General features: G+C 33.5%; 1 protein-coding gene across 2 annotated transcripts in view; it reads left to right on the top strand.

The window, feature by feature from the left end:
* Nucleotides 1-5,374: 5,374 nt before the first annotated feature.
* Nucleotides 5,375-21,910, top strand: part of LOC117101236 — a 23,934-nt gene continuing 7,398 nt past the window's right edge. The window contains exons 1-5 of one of the 2 annotated variants that reach the window (XM_033241175.1): nucleotides 5,375-5,524; nucleotides 14,460-15,335; nucleotides 15,381-15,581; nucleotides 15,924-16,348; nucleotides 18,896-19,003. In XM_033241175.1, the coding sequence (XP_033097066.1) occupies nucleotides 5,489-5,524; nucleotides 14,460-15,335; nucleotides 15,381-15,581; nucleotides 15,924-16,348; nucleotides 18,896-19,003 (1,646 nt within the window). In that variant the 5' untranslated portion in view covers nucleotides 5,375-5,488. Of the gene's footprint in view, nucleotides 5,525-14,459; nucleotides 15,582-15,923; nucleotides 16,349-18,895; nucleotides 19,004-21,910 lie in introns of both variants that reach the window. The other variant, XM_033241174.1, reaches the window with a different exon arrangement.

The raw sequence follows: 21,910 nt of genomic DNA on the forward strand, positions 1-21,910 counted from the left end.
ACAGATGTCATTTAGAATTCCCAGTGAAACTATATAAAGTGGTAGTATAGTATGCACAATTTTCAATGACATTCTAACATGAAACTATATCAGACTTTGATAAAATGTAGTCATTTATTAATTGCAACCACAGTGCATAAATCCACTAATTGAGTTACAACTAACTTAATTGAATTTTCTGTTAAGTGCAGATTATCTGAGTGTCAAAGGTATTTACAATGGTTTTAATTTAAGAGACTTTCAAAAAGGAATTCTTATGCAATTATACCATACACAGACTCAAAAATGTGTTTTTTTAATTCACATCTAAATGAGATGCAAAGTTATATTTACTTCAAACAGAAGATAAAAAAGACTAAGGCGACAATACCCTTCATTCATTTCTATATAATTCTAATTACATTTTTTTTATTGATTTTATTCTTATTGAATTTCTTATAGTGTATAGTACTGTAAGCTACTACAATTACCTTGTATTCTTAACACTTTATATGAAAATGTCATAAACAGACAATAATATAGTATTGTTTAGATTTTTATAGTAATTTATTGAATGTTGGTCTTTTACAGAATACAGTATATTTATTTAAAGTCAAATACAGTAACAGTAATATAGACAGTACAGTATGCCATATGATTTGTTTATACCCCCGTTCAGCAACCTTTCTAGCCCACGACCCAAATTATATGTTAAGCACTCGGACGCGAGTTATCAAACCGGAAGCCAAATTTCTCATCTGAATTTCAAGGGGAAATGATTGAATATGGTATTATTATTTTTTAAGTTTGAGTGAATTAAGTCAATAAATCACATCTGTCGTTTTATATATGCGCGAGGGGTATCAGAAGAACTCACTTGATTCTTTTAGCAATCGACTAAAAATATGGATTAGGCCTATGCGAAGACATAGACACATTAAATTAAAGAGAAAAATGTTTTGTCCTAATAATTTTCAACTGAAAGCCTAACACACTGAAAGGAACAAAAGTAAAACTTTCAAGTTGTCATACCTGAAGTACAAATGTTTTGATAACATAAAGCGCTTTGTAAACCTAACACTATTAACAAATGAAGCTATGACAACAAATGTATTACAAATATAAACTGCACTTTTTGTTTACTGTAATTTGATTTTGTTGTCCTTGTTCGTATTAAGTATAGTTTTCATGATCTTAAAAAGACGATCCGTTGGGTCTGCATCTTCGCGTGCGTTCTTCGTCGCGTCGCCATCGCACACAGTGAGTAACCGGCTTTGCAGAACGTGATACACTCTTTGGAAAAGTGTAGGATATTGTCTCCTGGTGTACGGCCCAATCACCACCAGAAGGAACCTACTGGAAGCAAGTCGTCTTCAGACTTTCTTGGGTTATCCTTGGTGTGTCCAATTATACTGTATTAATTCCAAAAAGAACTGCCAAGTACAGTATATACAGTAGACCGTCTATACTAGTGAGGAAAAAATGCTGGTACACTTTAATGACTGTTAATTACCTGCAGAATACCTGCACATCATTCAGTAGAATGTCTTTTGACTGTAATAATGAGAATTTATTGATAATTCTTAAAGTAGTGATTCATCTGACGGCTCACTGAGTCTTAATGATTTGAGACCAAGATTTGAAAATGGGAACATAAAGGCTCATTGAAGGGAAGGGTAAGGAATAGACCTTGACTCATTGTTAGTGGCGGCGTTACGGGGTGAGGGAATCACAGTTCGTTGGGGAGGAGAAAAAATGTATTTTCTACATTCTAGACTGTAAATTCAATTAAGCCTTTGGAACCCCTAAATTGTCATATTTTTGGTGGGCTTCACCCCCCAGACCACTTCACAAAGCTTTTGAGCGATGTCCAACCACGGCCACTTTGTTCTTGTCGAGGACATCGGTCGTTTCCCTCTTTGGATCCATTCTTGTGCACAGTGTACTATTACAGTATTGGAAAGCAGTATGATGATAGTCTCTACAGTAAGGCCAAAAAAAAAAAGTTCTTGCGTGTTCTCAATTTCGCACATTTTGGGTTGGTTGGGCATGGCCAACACAAAGTTGTAGTGGTTGGTAGACTAGTGGAAGTGAGAATAGAATAGTGAGGTCGTACAGTACATACTGTAGTATTAGTGGAGGTGTGTTGTGTCCTGTTGCTGGATTTGAGTGTTCAGATACATTATATATACAGTAAATACAGTCTGTACCTTAGAGGAAGTGGTTAGTATGAATGTCGGATTATTGAATTTAACACAAGGTCAGTGTAAGACACTGTACATCACTTTGTTTTAAATTACCGTATTATTCAAATACAGGATCAGGCCAAATGGCCGACTTGAAATATTTACCCCACTAAAAACATGCTTTTTGCAACTAACGATAGAGTGAAAAGAGTAAAAACGATTGTGTAAAATATGTCTGATTTTTGCAACTAACGATAAAGTGAAAAGAATAAAAACGATTGTATAAAGGAGGTCTGATGAGTCTTCAGTGTTTCCAAGAGCTTCCAAAAGGCGAAATTAACATGGTTTACTAGCCACTTGCGGTAGTTGTTGATTCTTATTGCCGCACACTGTATACTACTCCTTGTCATATGACTGGAATTCATGTGACATATATATATATGTATATTGTTTTGTTGGTGAGAAAGAAACCATACAGTTTGTAAAACATGTTTTACTAACAAAATGGTGATGTAATTTCAGCAGTGAAAACCGATTTTCGCAGTTGCAACATGCGAGCAGGCTGTTTGGCACTCATTAATAAAGCGGTTAAAAAAATTGATTATTTTGTGTATCAGTAGAAACACGCCCCTTGTGTCATAACTAAGAAATTTTGAATCTTAATGTTTGAGTTTTGCCTGTGGCAGTGGTCGCTCCAAAAATTCGCCAACATGGAATGGGGGATCAACCAAGCCTGCCACTCAGGTCCAAAATATAAGGTATGCCATTCTTTTGGGTATAATACAATAATTTGAGGAAACTACAAATCAATTAACAACAATTCTAAAAAAGACAACTCGGAAGAATGTCAAAAAATAATTGTATTTTCGAAATTAGAATTTCCATTACAGTATACAGTATAATGTAAGAATCCGACAATGGTTTTCTTTAAAATTACACATAGTTTATACTGTAAGATTAAGATAATGTAATGTCATACGTATTATATAGTGGACGTGAACATTTTTAATGATGTTATTTATTTCAGTATAATCTTACATAATGTTACATGTACACAATCAGTGGCATACAGTACTGTACCTTCTTTGATAGTCAGGTATACAGTAGCTATGCATTCAACATTCAAAAATATACACTAGTACTTTTAATTAATATACTGTGCAGTATGTACATTGTGAGAGAATGTTAAATATCTGGAACAGTAGGTCAGAATGGTATATTTTCATAGTCTGTACAGTATTGTAGGTTGGCTATCTTTCTTTAAGAGTAGGCCTGCAGGCTACAGTTTTGCGTCTTCATTAACTTCCTGTGGTGAGAAAAGGGATGTCCTCAGGTTAAGTCATACTGTATGGTATAATCAGTCCTATTATTTGGGGATCAGCTCATCAAATATACATTACGCATCTGATGATTCTGTGGTAGAATAAAAAGTTGTACAGTAAGATCAAAGAAGTATGAGACAATGAGGTCTGTATAGACCCCTTTACACTACAGTAATCTTCAGCCTGCGCAGCAACTAGAGCGCGAAAATTCTGCAGGAAAACTTAATGCAATGATCTTCGCTATGCTAGAAATGGAAGCTACACAAAAATCATGATATTTAAGGGGTAAAGGTAGGAGAGCGTGAAATTGGGCCCAGAGAATGAATCTCATGTCGCATGTGTGAGACTTGGTGGCTACACTTCCATTTAATAATATTAAATATCTTTTTCAAACCTTGCAGTAGAGGCCTACTGTGAATAGCAGTTCAGTGTGACGAAGTTACCGTACCGAAGCTAGGTCATCTGAATCATATTAAAATATTATGTTTCTCCCTACTTACTGTTAATTATTTGGACTTACAATTACGTAAAGTATTCATCATATACTAATAATGAGTTTACTGTGTCTTCATTATTTTTGGTATCTTTTATTAGATATTCCCACCATTTTCACAATATTAACTAAATCAACATCATAAGAAGTATAAAATCTCAGTGGTCCAGCAATTAGCTGTTTTTAAAATCGACACAGTTTCACACTTCAGCGTGCAAGCAAATAGCACCTGCAAACTCTTCCATCTTTGGAAATTTCAGAATATTTTACATATTTTTACAGTATAAAGGCCTGTTTATACTATAATGATAATGATAAAAAAGCGATTGTTCATGTAGAAAACAAAATAAATAAGAGAAGTTTTTACATTAGGACGATTCGATAAGGATTTATTGTGTATACGATAACAAAATATTCTAACAAATCAATCATGATTTATAATTATATTCAAAAAGATAACATTTAAAGCAAAACAAATATTGACATGCAGAAAGGAATAACAAGGTTGTGAAAAAGTATTGTTAATAGAGATGACATCATAATCATTAAACCACCATATGACATGTTCTCATACTGGAAGTAAAAATGCCCCAGAATAGATACAAACATTTTGAAAACAAATGTCTCTATACAAAAACAGATACGCGAGAGATTAGCAAAATAATTATGGTGATACAGTACATCACAATTAATAATGATACTGCCTAATATAAAATCAATGAGCACATGCAAAGTCGCAAAGTGATTAACACAGAATTCATTTGTCAGGTGACATCTAAATGTCTTGTTTTTGCAGTACAAACCAGGTGCTGAGAAACATTCATATATTACCAACCTATTTTCAGATTCAGGTTCGATTTTATTTTAACATCTCATACATTGTACAACATGATATTTTTTTTATTTTTTTTATTTTTTTTTTTTTGCGTGTTTGCTTGTTTTTTTTGTTTTTTTAATTTTCGATTGTACTGTAATAGCCATAATATTAATTTCTTAACATTGTACTCTTAATTTATTGATTGATTGATTGATAGGTACTTGATACATACAGTATCATTGGTTTTGGGAAACTTTTTATAAAAAAAATTATCAAATAACATTTTTTTATATGGATTTTATAAGACTGTCTGCTAAAACTAGCTATATCAATAATTATGTAAATTTGATTTCATTCCCAGCCTAATCATCAGCTCACACTCAGTGGTCTAGTGGTATGGTACCTAGCTTGTTTCTGTGGATGTCATGTATTCGATTCCCATCTGGATAATTTGCATTTTTTTTTTTGCTAGTGATGAAATGTACTAAGAATCCTCAGGTCATTTTGTTGGCAAACATCACTGTTACTTGACATTCCCTGACACAAATATTTAGTTGAATATTATTTTAATTTGTTTAATTATTTGTGTCATCTACAGCCAATGTTACACTGCTACTGCAAGCTCTGATCCATACCATGATGAGCAGTGACTCTGTGTTGTTGTTATAACCTGCTGTATAGTCTGCCAAGGATGGTTAACAAATACCATGTAATAGCAAGATGCATGGTAAGTACTTAGTGTCACATTCTCAAAAATTACTTCTACCTCTTGAAGATGTGTAAATAAAATGTATTTTTTATTTCTACTATATTATATTATCAGTTATTATTAATGTTTGACAAGCATAGGCTACAGTCACACTAGAGTCTCAAGCCTGGCTTGACTCACTGCGGGTGTGATTTTCGTAATGTGACCGCACCTGGATCGACTTGCGCCTGGCGTGACCTCGATCTCAATCTACCTATCTCGATCCCGGCTCAGTACCCAGATTGACCCTGGATTGACCCCGGTGTGACCGGGATTAACATTTCCTCGTTGGCTGCCGACCAATCACAGTCGATGACGATGTTGCGTTTAGAAGTTCTTGAATAAAAAACCCGTGTGTTCTTCATGTGTGTATTATAATAAGACGCAATCATCAGTTGTCATTTATAAATGCACTTATCAATCCGAAAACTAGCATCGCCATTACATCCAAGCCTAGGCCTAGATCATCTAGATTCACACGCGGGGCCGGTATTTTGATTGTGGCGGCACTCTAACTTCCTGTTTCGACTTTCCTAATTTGGATTGAACCTACCTGAATAACTAAATTCAGGTAGGTGTAACCGACCCAGAATTTCGAGCCTGGCTTGAAATCTCACCCGCGGCGAGTCAAGCCAGGCTTGAGACTCTAGTGTGACCGTAGCTATACAGTATTATACTCTACTGTAAGTTTTCTAATCTTGTTATTTATTTATTTTTTTTATTACATGCAGTTGTTTCAATCACTTACACATTTACACAAAAGTGTGACAAAAAATGTGTGGTCAATGCTTTTAGGGCCTGCTTCTAAGGTGTTTGAACGGCAAATACCGGTAACCGATTTTGGCTGTGCACTTTTTAGCTGCAACAAAAAAAAAACGATTTGTAAAAGCAAAAATGCAGTTGCAACGCAGGCAGGCTGTTTGTGCACTCATAAAAAAGCAGTTAAAAAATTGATTATTTTGTGTTTATCTGTAGAAACACGCCCTTAATGTTCCACATTGTGGTGGCAAAGTGACAAAACTAAATTAAACACAAAATTAATTTTATATTACAGCATTATTTTACATTTCCCAAGTTATCTTTGTACAGTAGATTTTCAGTTTTTAATGTCATGGATGTATAAAATATATACATCCATGGTAATGTTAAATGAATAATTTGTTAAATCAACCATGCAAGGAATTTTAAATATGCAAACAAAAGATTTTTGTATGAATAATGTGTTCTCATTTCCTTTATAATTAGTTAGAGGGCCACATCCTTGTATGATTGTGGTCATTGCTACAATTAGAAACAACAACTAAGCCAAAATAAGACATTGCTGTTTTTTAAATTATAAGTACTGAATGAAATATCAAAGATAGTAGAAAAAGTTAAATCAAAGCCAATAATGTGCTAGAAAATTTATTATTGATTGCAAGCAAATAAATTTAAATTTAGCTGTCTGTAAAAGCTTGTTTCCAAAATGTAACATTATCGTCAATATTTTTCATTGATCACGCTATACAAGGTACTGTACAATTAGTAGAGTAGCCAATACATACTCATTATATTAAAAGACCATCAAGGACAAAATATTGAATCAATAACAGTTTCGCTTATTTTTTTGAGACACAAGGTATGTAAGTAAGTCAGCGAGAACCCCATGTTAAGTTCAAGTCTGAAGTCCACTGCGATTGTATTTGAAATTATATTAACTCATCCATCACGTTTGTGTGTGTATTTCACCAAAATATAAAAATATTTTGAAGAAGAGCCATAGTTTCAATATTTCCTTATTTTATATTCAGGATAAAATAATAAATCAACTGTCAATATTTAATTATTTGTACATAAATATGAAATATATATATCCTCAAAGGCCAACTCAGCAGCGTCGTACAACGCAGCTCGACACGATTTGTTTTCGTGTCGGGTCTGTGTGAGTAAAACGCAGATCCGATGGTGTGCTTCGGGGGCAGTCTCATTGTAGAATATTAAACATGTTTAATATTTCTCACGACGGCTCAAGACTGTCCCCGACGATGAATTGCGTCGGGCTGCGTCGTACGATGCTGTCTGAGTTGGCTTTTAGAGTTGTAGCTATAGAAAACTAAAGGTGGGTAGGTGATAACATTATGAACTCTAAATAATAAGAGTGGATTTTAAGGATGGAAAGGTGGGTTAAAGGGTGGAAAACCTGTCTCTTATACACATCTGCAAATAAAAATAAAATTTTGTTTTCTTATTTTAGCAAATAGTTTTGCGAAAAACATCCAGATGGAGTAGAAATAAAAATAAAATTTTTATATGTGAATGTAAAATACATGTAGGATGGTTAAATGCTTCAAATTTATATAGTAATTAGGAAGAAATATACATCTTATCATTGGATATTTCAAGGCAGCAGAGGGCATAATAAAAATTTTTTTAATCTTTTTATTTTTTTTCTAAAATTTCCACTTTTTCGTGGCAGCGGGTGCGCTAATTGGCCCAATGTAAAATTTTATTTTATTTGAAATCATAAATATTTGCAGTCGGTGGGTTCGCTAAACAAGGTATAAAAAAAGTATCGCCCTCTGTATAGAAGCATTTTACTGTATGCTTACTGTATCTGCAGCTGAGGTGCCGTGATCAATCCACTGAATCTACAACTCACTGTAATTCTAGCTAGAAAGAATTACATGAATTCCAGAATGAGAGTATAAAGTGCTCAATCATATTTCCTTGTCTCCCACTATACATACCATCATTGGGTCATTTAAAATTAATATTAAATACTTTTCCTGCTAAATGAATGTACACAGAGCACAACCTACACTTTTTTTTATAAGAACACGTTTTATAAGAACATTGAGGCTGAAATTGCTCAAAAATTAAGAACAAAATAAGAACAAAGTGATGCTGAGGTAAAATGTCAGCTGAGGTTTTTATCTGGAAAAAATAGAAAAACCAACATATTTTATCTGTACCTTTATGTGTGGTAGATATGACTAGGTATAAATAGCCTCTTTATTACAGTACAGTGTGTAAATTATGACCCATTTAAACTGTATTCTGGGAAAATAGGAATACTGTATTTCCCTGGTGTGAGTGGGTGTGTTGATGAATAATTTAATGAGTTATACTAATGTAGAGTATTGCTAAAAAATGAATCAATTAAACAGTAAATTCAGTGGAATGATTCAATGAGCAAGTGAAATAAATAAAAAAATGAATGAATTATGAACAATTGAATTGATTGAATACATTCATGAATAAATTATGATTGAATATTAATATTTTAGTGAATGAATATTGTATGTACTGTAAATGAATGAATGAATAGCAAGTGAACAAATAAGCAAAATGAATAAGTTGGACTATATAATAACGAACTCACAATAACACTTCGTAATACAATATATTATAGTATATTATTGTAATAATATTATAAAATATAATATAATATGTATATATTATATATATTATTATATAGTATAATTATTTGTGGTAATACGTGAATAGGGAGCTTTCGATTTGCACGACAGTGCGATGCCAGAACGTATCCACTCATGCGTGACCGTCCTCCATCCTCTTCACAGCATAGATTTGGCAAAATTGTGTACTAGAATCCATGAGACCACGAGAAGTCAATGTTGTCACATGCGCAGAAGATTTTTAGTGACCTCATTACGTTCTACGTCATACTGTCATCGTGCAATCGGAAGCTCCCTACTGGCAATAATCTTGCAATTTACAGGTACTACAGTATAGTGTATAAAATCCATTGCATTTATTGGCAGCCATTAAGCGAGCTTGCTGGCATTCATCCTTTGTACAGTAGTTCATCTCATAATTTTCTTGAACATTTATTATTATTATTATTATTATTTCATTTATGTAAGAAAAGAATTTGCATATTTCTTAAGTCATTGTCTCGTTACTGTATTTCAACAGTTTGACTTTCCATGGGAGAGAGTTTACACGATCTGCGTAATGTAAAAATGCCCCTTCTTTATACAAATCTGCGGTACTAACAGTATAAAGCATCTGATTGTTGGAGTCTCATTACTGTAACCTCAGATCAGACTCAATGACTCCCAACCAAAGCTTGTATACAGTATCTAGTCTTCTTCAACCCTTTAATAATTTTTATGGTTGTATAAATTTATATTATCTTATTATGTCCTATAAGAAAAGAATTTGCATATTTCTTAAGTCATTGTCTTGTTAAGTTACTGTATATTTCAACAGTTTTACTTTCCATAGGAAAGAGTTTACACAATCTGCGTAATGTAAAAATGGCCCTTCTTTATACAAATCTGCAGTGCTAACAGTATAAAGCATCTGATTTTTGGAGTCTCATCTGTACCCTCAGATCAGACTCAATGACTCCCAACCAAAACTTATATATCTAGTGTTCTTCAACCCTTTCATAATTTTTATGGTTATATAAGTTTATATTATTTTATTATGTCGTATAAAAAGTTATGGACTATGATCCATGGTTGTGTTTCCTTTTATGATGAGTAGACTTTACTTCTTGGAACAATAATGATTATTGGAAGTGTGTTGTGCATCCGAAGGCTTTGAGCTCCCAAACGAAATGACCTGTGTGGTTAAACCGCACCGATGTTAAGACTACCAATGTTCCGACTGTACTGTATTTAAGCCGCTGCCTTACCATTTGGCCACTGAACTCGCCACATTAAAATTACTGAAAAGGTGCTGCCCTCTAAATTAGGAGGTAAAAACTTGGAAATTGCTCATTTATTTAAAATCACATGAAGTTATTAACTTTTGATAAAGTCAGATTGAAAATATTGTTCATCATTTCATAGGAAAAGTGTAGTATTATTAATACATTTGATAATTGGTGAGGATATTGTTTTCCTGTTTTATTTCGTTGAAAGCTAAAAAATTGAAGTTTACAATAGACCTTATCGCGATTCAAAAAATATCGACAGAGGGCGCACCACAACAAAGCATGATGGGATTTAAAAGGTGGAAAAAAACAACATGACACACAATATTCTCTAATAATGGCTAACGCAAGTGAAATTCTTTGTTTTTTCAAAACAAATTTTTATCATTCAGACGACACCACAGCACCGCTGTGGTTGCGCGAGAGATTAAACGGCGCTTTTGCCCGCTTTTCAATCCCTATATGCATTGTGTCAATTGGGTTCGTGATAAAAATTATGTATCAAATTCAATATACAGTAGGCTTAAATTTTTAAGTACTGTACTCTCTTCAGACTCACTAGATTGATCCATTATAAATGCAGGATAATATTATTAATTACTATTCATTTGGATAGCAAACTGTAGTAGTAGCAAAGTACTTATCAAATAATTATTATGGCAATAATAGTAAATTGACAAGGATGATGGTGATGTGAAAAAAATGTTGTCATGTATTAACCGTAATGGTAATCTTTTATTATTTAAACATTTTAATAAATGTCAGAAAATGTTAACATGTCCAATAAGTAACATTATATTGTGTATTGTATTTCATAAAAATGATGTCTAAAAGCCGATGTACAGTACAGTAGACGTGAATCCACATTTCATTTCAGTACAGTATTCATTTCTATTCTACAGTACTTGTTTATGGCAGGATTATCAATTCTTCTCAAGATGCCATCGGCGCACCTGTCAATCGATTCTCAACTCTGTTCAGACGTTAAGATGTATATTAGATACGTCTTCTACTTATGTATTCTTAAGTGTTATATTGCTATGAGTGTCGTGTCAAAGCCTCTTGATTGTTCAGATTGCAGCTCATCTTTTTACCCAACTAACTTCGGCCATTGAAGGGTCGAAAATGTGAACTTTGGATGAAAGAGAAGACATAAAAACAATTCTGGAGAATCATTTAAAGATTGAACAAAAAGTACTGGTAATATATATATGTCCATCTGACGTTGTGAGCCAGCAAGTTATTATAGTTGTGTTGAAACGTAAACAACCATACGTTTACTTGTTATGCAGCACATATCGTCATTAATAACTTAGACGTGATGACGAGTGACCTAGCAGATGCGACCTACAAACAGACTGTAGTTATTTTCAACTCATCAAAATTGTGCTAAATTGTTCCACAAACCCTAATTTCAACATTTAGTATTGCTGTGTACTTTGAATTGACTAATTAAATTTTGCAATCTAATGAAATTAAGTCACAAGAGCAGTTAATTAGAAACACAGCCTTGGGCAAGAATAACCCACCTGTATCGAATATAAGGTTGAAAATTAAAAAAAAAAAAAAGGAAAATTGGCAAGTATTTTATCATAGTGCACCATTTTTCAGCAGTAAGGTAGGTGTTTAAGCCATTCGTCATATGTGCAATGTGACCCTTGACCCTTGTGACCACTAAAGTATGCAGTACACTCTATGGGAAAAAGCAAGGATTGTCTCCCGATCTACTGCTGAATAACTGGACCCCACTTAAATAATTTGTCAGAATTTTGTGACCTATTCTGGTTGTGTTTCACATTGAAGAAAAACAATCTATCAAATAGCCAACTTTCTGGGAGAATATGAGTCTACGAAAAATAATTTGGATCTGCAAAGTCAAAAGAGTTGCAGGGGTGCGTGAATATGAATGTTGGGGAGTGCTAGACATTATTTTTTTTATCTCTTCAGTGTGATAAACATCTTACTGCTAATCATTAGGAGCCTTCAGTAATGAAGTCAAATAACTTCGATGATGTACTTTTGTGGCGAGTCAACAGTCTTATCATCCTATTAGTGGATTATCAACAATCAGTACTTAAAATTTTCGGGTTCCGTGAAAACATTAAACATGTCCAAAAGAGTCAGCGAATGCAGAAACATTGACAACCATTGTATATGACTGGCACTTCATAATACACACACCCACTATTACAGGTCTCCCTCCAGTATAGAGGCACCTACAATTATAGACCAATTTTCTGTGGTTCCAAATTAACAAATGTCTTATGTTTATTATGCTAATTAGAGACCAAAATATCTTAAAACCATGGAAACCCAAGCAAACCAGAAGTGGTTTTAATTGGAGGGAGACCTGTATTTGCACTGTAGCTTATTTTTTAAAGTCATGTGACTTACTTAATAGGTTGTCAGCTTTAACAACTAACAAGTAACATATTACTACTATAATAAGAGTTTTCACATGGTGATTTATGTATCGGCAACTATAAGCTCTGGCAAGATTTTGTTAAGCTTTGAAAAAAATCCTTTAGATGCTAATGGAGCTTTACATGAATTGCAGAGTAGCATTATTGCATGTTTTTGTAGACGGTATGTTCAATCAAGATTTAAGTTTTATACCATGCTTGTCGTGCTTAATAAATGCCGATACCTCCTTTAATTATATCAACTATCACTGCTTTACATGGATAAACTTTAAAGCAACTAATTGTAAGATACACGACACTGTCTACTATGGAACTAAAGTAAAAGACTTCAGTCTTCAAATTTTTTATTTATAAAGATAAGTTAAATAAATGATGATAGTGGCGATATGATGATGGGAAACGTCAGCAAAAACCTCAGCGTAATGCGATATAAACTAAGACAGAAAAATAAAAAGAAAATGTTTTCCACACAATTTTTAAATAATTGAATACAGTTACATTATCTGATGATATGCGACACTGATGATCAAGCCTCATTCTTATGAGGCTTACACGATTGGGAGTTGTTCATAAAAGGAATATCAGTGACTATAAGCTCATACAACATTTAATTGAACTGTGTAAAAGAAATCTAAACAGCAGATGGCAAACACATCTTGATGTAACATAAACTGTGGATGAACATTAGTTCTGTATTTTCTAGACGTATTATGTTTAATCATGTTTTGAGTTTAAACCACATTTATGTTGTTTAAATATTAATGTGAATTGAAATCTTAATCCTACAGTATATTTTAATCATGTTTTGAGTTTCAATCACATTTGTTGTACTTATTAATTAATGCCAGTTGAAATTCAATCCTTAAATTGTTTCAGCTTGTATTAGACATTTTTTTTTGTGTTGATATACAGGTATTTAAATTACATGATTCTCTACATATAGTACTGTAAACTAAAATCTTATTGCGAAACTTACAATGAACATAGGGCCCTGCGATTAAAAGAGACAAGCATCTTAAGCTGGGTTTCCATAAAATTGCTACAGTGTTTTCTCTGACTGCAGATGTCCCCGCCCCAATTTTGAAGGATCCCTGATTTTGACCGACCAATCAGCATTGCCCACAACTGTCGGCAATAGCATGTAACAATTTTATGTGGAAAAACAGATTTCAGCTTCACTACTTACAGTAATTATTTTCTTAATCATATCTGCCTAAATCTGAATATTCCCATGTCGGTTTTCTAAGAATTTAATAGTACTGTAATTTTAAAATGGTTTTAATCGAGAGTCAGTGTGCCAATTATATTTCTTTATAATTTAACATGCCTCAAGATGATGTAATAATAATATGGATTTACTGTATCTAAAATTTGAAACCTACTCATTGCACCAAAAGTTAATCAATCAACTCAAATTGAAATTATTTTATCAATTCATATAACTTTAATGACCCTATCCATTTTAGCATGTAGACAAGATGCAATGAATAGGTAATAAGTCTGCTATATTAAATGTTTCCATAGGTAGAGATATTTTGAGAGTGTTAAATGTGTATGTGTGCATGTACTCTGTATATGTGTGAATATTCTCAGTTTTGTACATTAATTTCTCTACGGTCCTCACAAACAGCTTTATAATTTTATGATACTGTACATGTATAATAATTTTATAACGTTTGCATTTCTCGCAGATTTACGTGCCATTTTGTTTTTATTGCCACTTCTTTCTTGTCTTTTTACAAGAATGTCAAGCTTTTTTTTTATTGCTCATTTGGTGGTATAATGTTGATATTAATGAAAGGTCGCTTTCTCTTTTTTTTTTTAGAGTCAACGGCGGGTTCTCTTAGCAGTACTTTGGTATTCCCTAGCAATTTCATTGTTGGGAATCTACTACACGCATATACATACCAAAGATAAAAATTTATTGTTGCGAGTTTCTAATTCCTTACAGCTAACACATAGTGCAATTCCTTCAAAAAAATATGCAAGCTTAGTCAGTAGACACCAAACTCAAGAACTAAGAATTGTTACACCCAACAACGATGAACCTAACAATTTGTCAGTGATAACTTTTAACAGGAATTACATCAAACAACATCACTTACCTAGGTTATTGGACGGAGCTACTGCGGAAACAAAATCAGATGAACGCGAGAGCTTAAACATGATGGACATTCGTAATATGCCGGGACAAATTGGCATCAATTGGTATGAAATAGATAAAGCGATTGATTGGAAAGCTCTCGAAAAAGAGGAGCTTAGGAGGGTCGAACAACAACATTTGAATTACTCATTGGTGCGTGGTACTGAAAAACCACTTTATTTACATGTAGAGAAGAATAATAGCAATATAAATATTACAAATTCAAAATCCAGAATAGAAACAAATTCATCAAATAACTTAAAAAAATATTTTTTCCCACAACAACCAAAGAACAAGACCTTTGGCTGGAGGCAAAGTAAACTTGCGAAATCAGGTCAACTTAATAACCAGTCGCGTTCAGTCATTGAAGATGGTAGAGACATCATTAGAAAACCATGGAAGAAATTATATCCAAAAGCTAATATAGATGTCAAACAGAACAGAATTAATGAAAGAAAAAGTATTACTAATCTTGCCAGACAATCTAAGAGAAAAGTTGCAAAAAATGAAAGTATAGCTAAGGATGTGTCAGACTTAACCCAGAAACATAAAAAAGAGGCTAAAAGAAAAGAGGCTGAAAGAAAAGAGGCTAAAAGAAAAGAGGCTGAAAGAAAAGAGGCTAAAAGAAAAGAGGCTGAAAGAAAAGAGGCTGAAAGAAAAAAGGAAGATATTGAAGAGCAACGTTTAAGGAATATCTCCCGCGAATTAATGAAGAAGGAGCTTTTTCTGATGAAAACAAAAACGTTGTCACCGAAGGCAGCAGCTAAGAAGGCTGATGGTTATTTTAAAGTTTCAACCAACAAGGTATGTCAAGTAAGACTGGTTACCATAAATCGTTCAGTTTTGGTGCAGTGTTTTCACTGCAATCGTTTCACTGCGTATGAACGATGGCATGTAGCAATTTTATGAAAGCAGGCTTAAACTTGTACAATTATGTTTTAATGGCCAAATCAGTAACAGGGTTTTTGGATTTTGCAAAAATTGCAAAAATATTTTATTAGAAAAATGTTATCAGTTAAAATTTGATTAAATAGCTGTCTGTGATGAAATATAACAAATATTTAGTGATATGTATTAAATAAATGGACTATGCTCATTGAGATGTACCACATAATCCAATTATTTTTAACTTAATTATTTCGACAGCATCTTCATTTGCACTGCAACTGGTGCGCCGTAATATCCAGTTCAGGTCGCCTACTAAACCAAAGCGCTGGCAAAGAAATTGACCAGTTTCCATGCGTGATCCGAATGAACACATCGCCGACCAAGGGCTATGAAGAAGATGTTGGTTCGAAAACAACTGTCCGTGTCATAGGTCATGTTAATCTTCTGAAAATCAACCAGAGTAATAGTCTCCAAGATGAATTTTTTGTTGACAAGGTAACGGCGGCGGAGAAGAACCTTATTCCGTGGCTGTATAACGTCCGAGTGAATAAAAAGACAGATAAGTTTTACAAGGTAGTTAAGAATTTTTCCCATACATTCCAAGACACAGAGTTCTATCTTCTTTCTGGCAGCAAGATGCGACATGCAGAACAGATATTTAGGTCGGAGATCGGAATATCAAGGTAAGAATACAGTTTATTTATTTATTTATTTATTTATTTATTAATCTTAATGATTTCTTAAACTGTCATTTACCACTGCAATTTTGTATTTATATTGTAATTGTTCTGATGTGATGCTGAATAAATTTGATTTGATATGTTTTTACAACATTTAAAACTAAGGCCTATATAATTCAAAATGTCAAGTGAATTATCTTTTCCACACAATTATTAAAAGGTTGGCTAATAATACGTGAAACAAAACCATTTTTTGGAACATTTCTCTACAATATGGGATATGATAATTTAGAATGACAGGTACGGCGACCAATGGCTTTATCATGAAATGAGAATTAAGACATTAAATCACGATCGAACAGGAATTTGTTTGTACGTAGACTAAAGATCACGAAAACAACCAGTGTTGAGGTCAAATAAACTTGGTTTTTTTTGCCAAATCTCTACCAACAAGAGGTTTTGAAGTTGTTGGACGCAGCAGGAACGGTTTGGTTTTCCAACATCGCGGTCGGGGTTTCAATTCCTCGATGTGCATTTCGCTTGTGTCCTTGGGCAAGCCACTTTATCTGCAATGGCTTCTCTCCACCCAGGAGTATAAGTGGGTACCTAAAGGATGTTCGAGTGCAAAATGCGCTAAAATATTTCATGCAACAAACTACAGAATTTCCCCCATAGGCATCATTCAAATGACTGGGGTATGAGACTCAGTTGCGCTATATAAAAAACCTACATATTATTATTATTATTATTATTAACGCAAAATAGTCAAAGTTGTTTTTTACTGCTGAGCCAAAGAATCTTTTATGATATTTCAAGGGTCGTCTTTTTAAGCATTTAATGAATAAATTTGATACTTTGGCTATGGGTTTTAGTCTGTGGTTACCATTTTGCAAACTGAAGTGTGTGGGCCCTAGGCTACAGGTATAGCTATAAATAATATCAATTTCATTTCAAATGGCTTAACGGTGACAAGGATGATAACTATAATGATACGTCGATGTTTGAAATTATTAATAATAGTATTTATAATAACAATAAGAATGATGATAATAATAATATGATGTGTAATAAAAACGTATTGGCATTAATATTGTGTTTAATATTGTTATTTGTGACTGGCTTTGGCAGAACCCGCTGTTGGTTGCAATTTGCTAATTTTCCACAAGTACCCAAAACATTCGAGAATCAGACTTCTGAAAATTTTCTGTTTTTGCATTTTATAAAAGAAAATATATTGAAGAACATTTCTGTAAAATATCAGTAACTAAATCTAGCTGAAAAGTATATTGAAATTATTTTTAGAATATAAATCTTAATAATAAACTATTAATTTTGGAATCTTCGGAAGCTGTTTTTTCAAAACCTATATGGCTGATATTCAATAAATATTCATAACTAATACTCAACCAATTTCAATCAAATAACACTATTTTAAAGAAGAATTCATGCAGAATCTAAAACAGCTGATTTTGCCACTGAAGCCAGTCACATTTTAAAATAAGTTTATTTGGTGTGAAATACACCAGGTATAACCCTTGAAAGTCATTAGACTTACAGTATTTCCAGTGGGCTCCTATTGCTGTTGTTGATGTGTGTTGGCAGTAGAAGTGGCATTGGCTGTATGCCTGCTATAGTATAATAATAAAGGCAATCAAAATGGACATTAATGCCTGATTATGCTGAACAGACTGTTATTTATAGATATTTAGAGATTATCAAATGTAATACATGATAATGAAAGTGTCATATGGTGAAGAGATAATGTGTGAAAGCATTAGCTATATAACAGCAATATAATGTGCTGAAATGGTAACCGTGCCCAAGGGGATAAGGCCCCATAAAAAAAATTATTAGTTTATCACCCGCTCCCTCATCACTTTTGGGAAAAATCTGAATTTTTTTTTTTTTTTTTTCCATCAACATATATTTTAAATGGTCCCTTTTCCATCTTATTTCACTTGGTGCCGTTCGAACCAGCGCCGATATTATGGCTATAGCTTGCGGCGTCCCTGCTAACCGCTCGGCCATTCGACTCACCTAATAGTAATTGCAGTGTCTGACAATTGTAGCCAAATTGAGATTTTTTCACAATAGCTACTTATTATTATCTTATGGTTCATCAATTATATTTCAATTCAACATTTATTTACTTCCTTTTTAATGGAGATAAATAATACAAAGGTTTTTAAATAAATTGAAAAAACACAAAATTGATAATTGACAATTGCATATTGTAGCATTTTTAGTACTTACTCTCACTGTGTTTTTTATTCCTGATGATGACTAAATAAAGTTGAAACATTGAGTAATATGGCCTCACTTTCTATATTTGGAGTCACCTTTGTTTTATTGAGATTTTTAAGCGAGAGAGTACAAGGAGAGAGAGTGAAAAAGATCTTTGCATTTGTATAGAGTTTCCAACTTTTCCATTATAAGGAGTCTTCCATTTACCAAAGTACTGTACATTTGATTAGGCATACATTTTGATCAATTTATATTTGAATTTAAATTTAAAAGTTTAAACGTTTTTATGTCTTTTTTTTGTTGAAGGAGAGAAGCTCGTACGTGGTTGTCAACTGGATGGATGACATTGTTATTTGCAATGGATATTTGCGAGAAAATTCATGTGTATGGACTTGTCCCGGAAAACTATTGCAAGTAAGTTGATTTCAAAAATAATTTCACCAATTTTTGTTTTATAAAGGTTGTTGTATTGGATTTATATAATGGTAATAGCATAAAGAATATTTACATGCTAGTATATAGTATTGGTTTCTTCATCATGTTTGCTCGTAGTCAAATTTGTGATGATATATGACAATTTATTTTCACGGAGATGATAGCTCTTAAACATTCTCGAAAATTGTCATCATCAGTTTAGTTCCCTTTTGTTACTGTCATTTTAAGCAAATGTAACCAAAGTCTCCCATTTTCTTTTTGTTAAATAATACAGTAGGTTTTTTTTGTGTGTGTCTCAAATTGTATATATTGTAGGGTAGTATAGTATAGTTGTAAAAGTCATATCTCTTTATATAGATTATATAGTATATAGGGTTCATATAGTTATAATATTATATAGATTATATAGCATAGGTTGTTTAGATAAAGTTTCAGTTATGTTTTTTTTTTATATAGGTTGTGTTTAGGTTATGATATACAGTACAGTAGTATATTGGCTAGGTTGTCTTATATAGTGCAAGATGTCTGGTATGTCTTTCATAATTGTTGTTGTTGCTGAAATATGCCTCCTATATTGTAATAGTTATGTTCAGTATAATATTAATATCCAGTGTACAAGACTTTACAAAGAAAGTATTCATATCACATTATCATCCCAGGTAATTTGATACAATAATAATCATCGTTGACAGGCAACAAATCTGCCAAGTGTTGCTAGTCATGCATGAATTTAATGGATGCATTATCAGGCCAAAGGTCATAGTACATGTTTGGCAGTACATGTTTGGCATCAATTCAGGCTCACATTTATTGAATCATATACTAATTGTGTCAGGACCAAAAGTTTGTGACGATTTACAATCCAGACGCATGCACCAATCTGGAATAAATATATCGTAGATTCGTAGCACCATCCTTTTAGGTTTCCTACCATTATTGGCATTTTTTGAGTTCCAATTTATGTCCATTATAATATCGTAAAAAATAATTTTACACTAACACAAATTTATAAAATATTACACAAGGACTTGTCACGCTACAAAAGCATGAGTATGCATGCCTTTTACTTAATAAACACAAAATAAATACAAAACATAGAACTCTTCAGATAGTACCTGAACACTTCAGGTTCATATAAATTTATACTTTAAAAAGAAGTACACTCATTTAAATGTTAATAATTATTTTGAATAAATATTTGGCATTGATAATTTTAATGAATCTCATTACACACATGTTATATCTAGATTCCAAGGCTGGCGTTAGTTTTGGTGATGGACTAGTTCAGACTAGGTGGATAAGGCCCGGCTCAACTCACCAGGTTTATCTACGTGCCAGTCTGAACTAGGTGGTTTATCTCAAGCCGGGCTGTGTTCCTATAGTAACTAGGCCTGGCGTGCCACCGTGTTTGACTTTTCTAAGTCGGGCTTTAATCGTTGGGGGTGGGGCATCTTGCATTGACTTCTGGTTAAAAAAATTACCAATCAGCATTCAATTAGCGTGAGCGTGCGTACGTTTCGAGACCAGTGTTTCCAAACTTGTTTCCTGGTTATGGTTCATTATGCTAATTCTTGCACCTGGCTAATCCCGCTAGTCTGAACGCCCGGCAAAGTTAAGCCGGGCTTAACTCAAGCCCGGCTTATCTCCAAGTCTGAACGTAGCCTATGTTGTCATCTGGCAGGTAAAGATGGCTGAAAGGGTGAATCCGGTGGAGGTGCATGATGGGTCATGTGTCATCTTAACACGTTGGCTGCCAGCGACAAATATACCACAAGGCGTTGCTGAGGACACCAGGGACGAGTATACTCGTCAAAATCGGAGTAACATTGCAAAAATGCGGACGAGATAACTCACACTTGCATAGTCAATAAAACGTTCTACCACAGTGCCATCGACGTGTATACTCCCCCCCCCACCCTAATATTTTCCCGCCAATTTATTAGACACATCATTTTGATGATATATGACTAGATAGAATTTCAAAAAAGTATGTACATGGAAACTCGTTTTGGCATATGCGAAGGAACCTTAAAAAAAGGTCTGGCAGTCAACGTGTTAAGCACCTTATTACTGTACAAAAGTCATACAAAAATACAACACCACACATTTCCTGATACTGAATCCCATGTGGATACTTTATTAGTAAACATAATACAGTAAAGCTGTATACGGCATAGACACATGCTCCCCGCTGGGAGCCTATTTTTATGCATGCACATACATAGAATGTTTTCCCAATAAATTTGATATGTTTATGTTGTTTTTGAATAATTTGTTTTACAGTTTAAATTTGATATGTTTATGTTGTTTGTTGAATAGTTTGTTTTACAGTTTAAGATGACAAAGACTTTATGGTCGTGTTCATAAAGTAACTTATTGTTATTCTAACCAACACAACCAAACTCTTATGTGCTTTCACGAGCAAGGAATTAAATATGCATAATTGTCTTCTGTGATTGGTTGATTGCCAACTTTTCAATGCTTGGTGGATATAATGCTCTCTTCCAATTTTTTTTTTCCTTCGTGTGGATGGATATAATGCTGTCTCTTATACACATCTAGATGTGTATAAGAGACAGGAATTAACACCTTGGTGACAATTGAAGTTCGGGATGAGCTCCAAACTGGAGTAAATTTGTTGTCGTCCTTCATCCATCCCAATTAACTGGGTCCTGTTCCAACTCTGAGAGGGCATCTAGACAGTTGTACCATTTCCTGGCTTGTAGTACAGATCGTTTGACATGTTCTTTTAATGAAGCAGATGTTGGGGGGGGGGGGTATTCTCTATTGGATTTCCCCTAGTTGTAAATAGGTGTCGCCTTTCATCATTTACCTTCTTACCATCAAATGTGCTGCAGTACATAGCGAAAACAAACTGTTCTAGAT

Source organism: Anneissia japonica, unplaced genomic scaffold (assembly GCF_011630105.1).
Source record: "Anneissia japonica isolate Jap-2015-1 unplaced genomic scaffold, ASM1163010v1 scaffold1859_len985614_cov190, whole genome shotgun sequence".
Classification (NCBI taxonomy): domain Eukaryota; kingdom Metazoa; phylum Echinodermata; class Crinoidea; order Comatulida; family Comatulidae; genus Anneissia; species Anneissia japonica.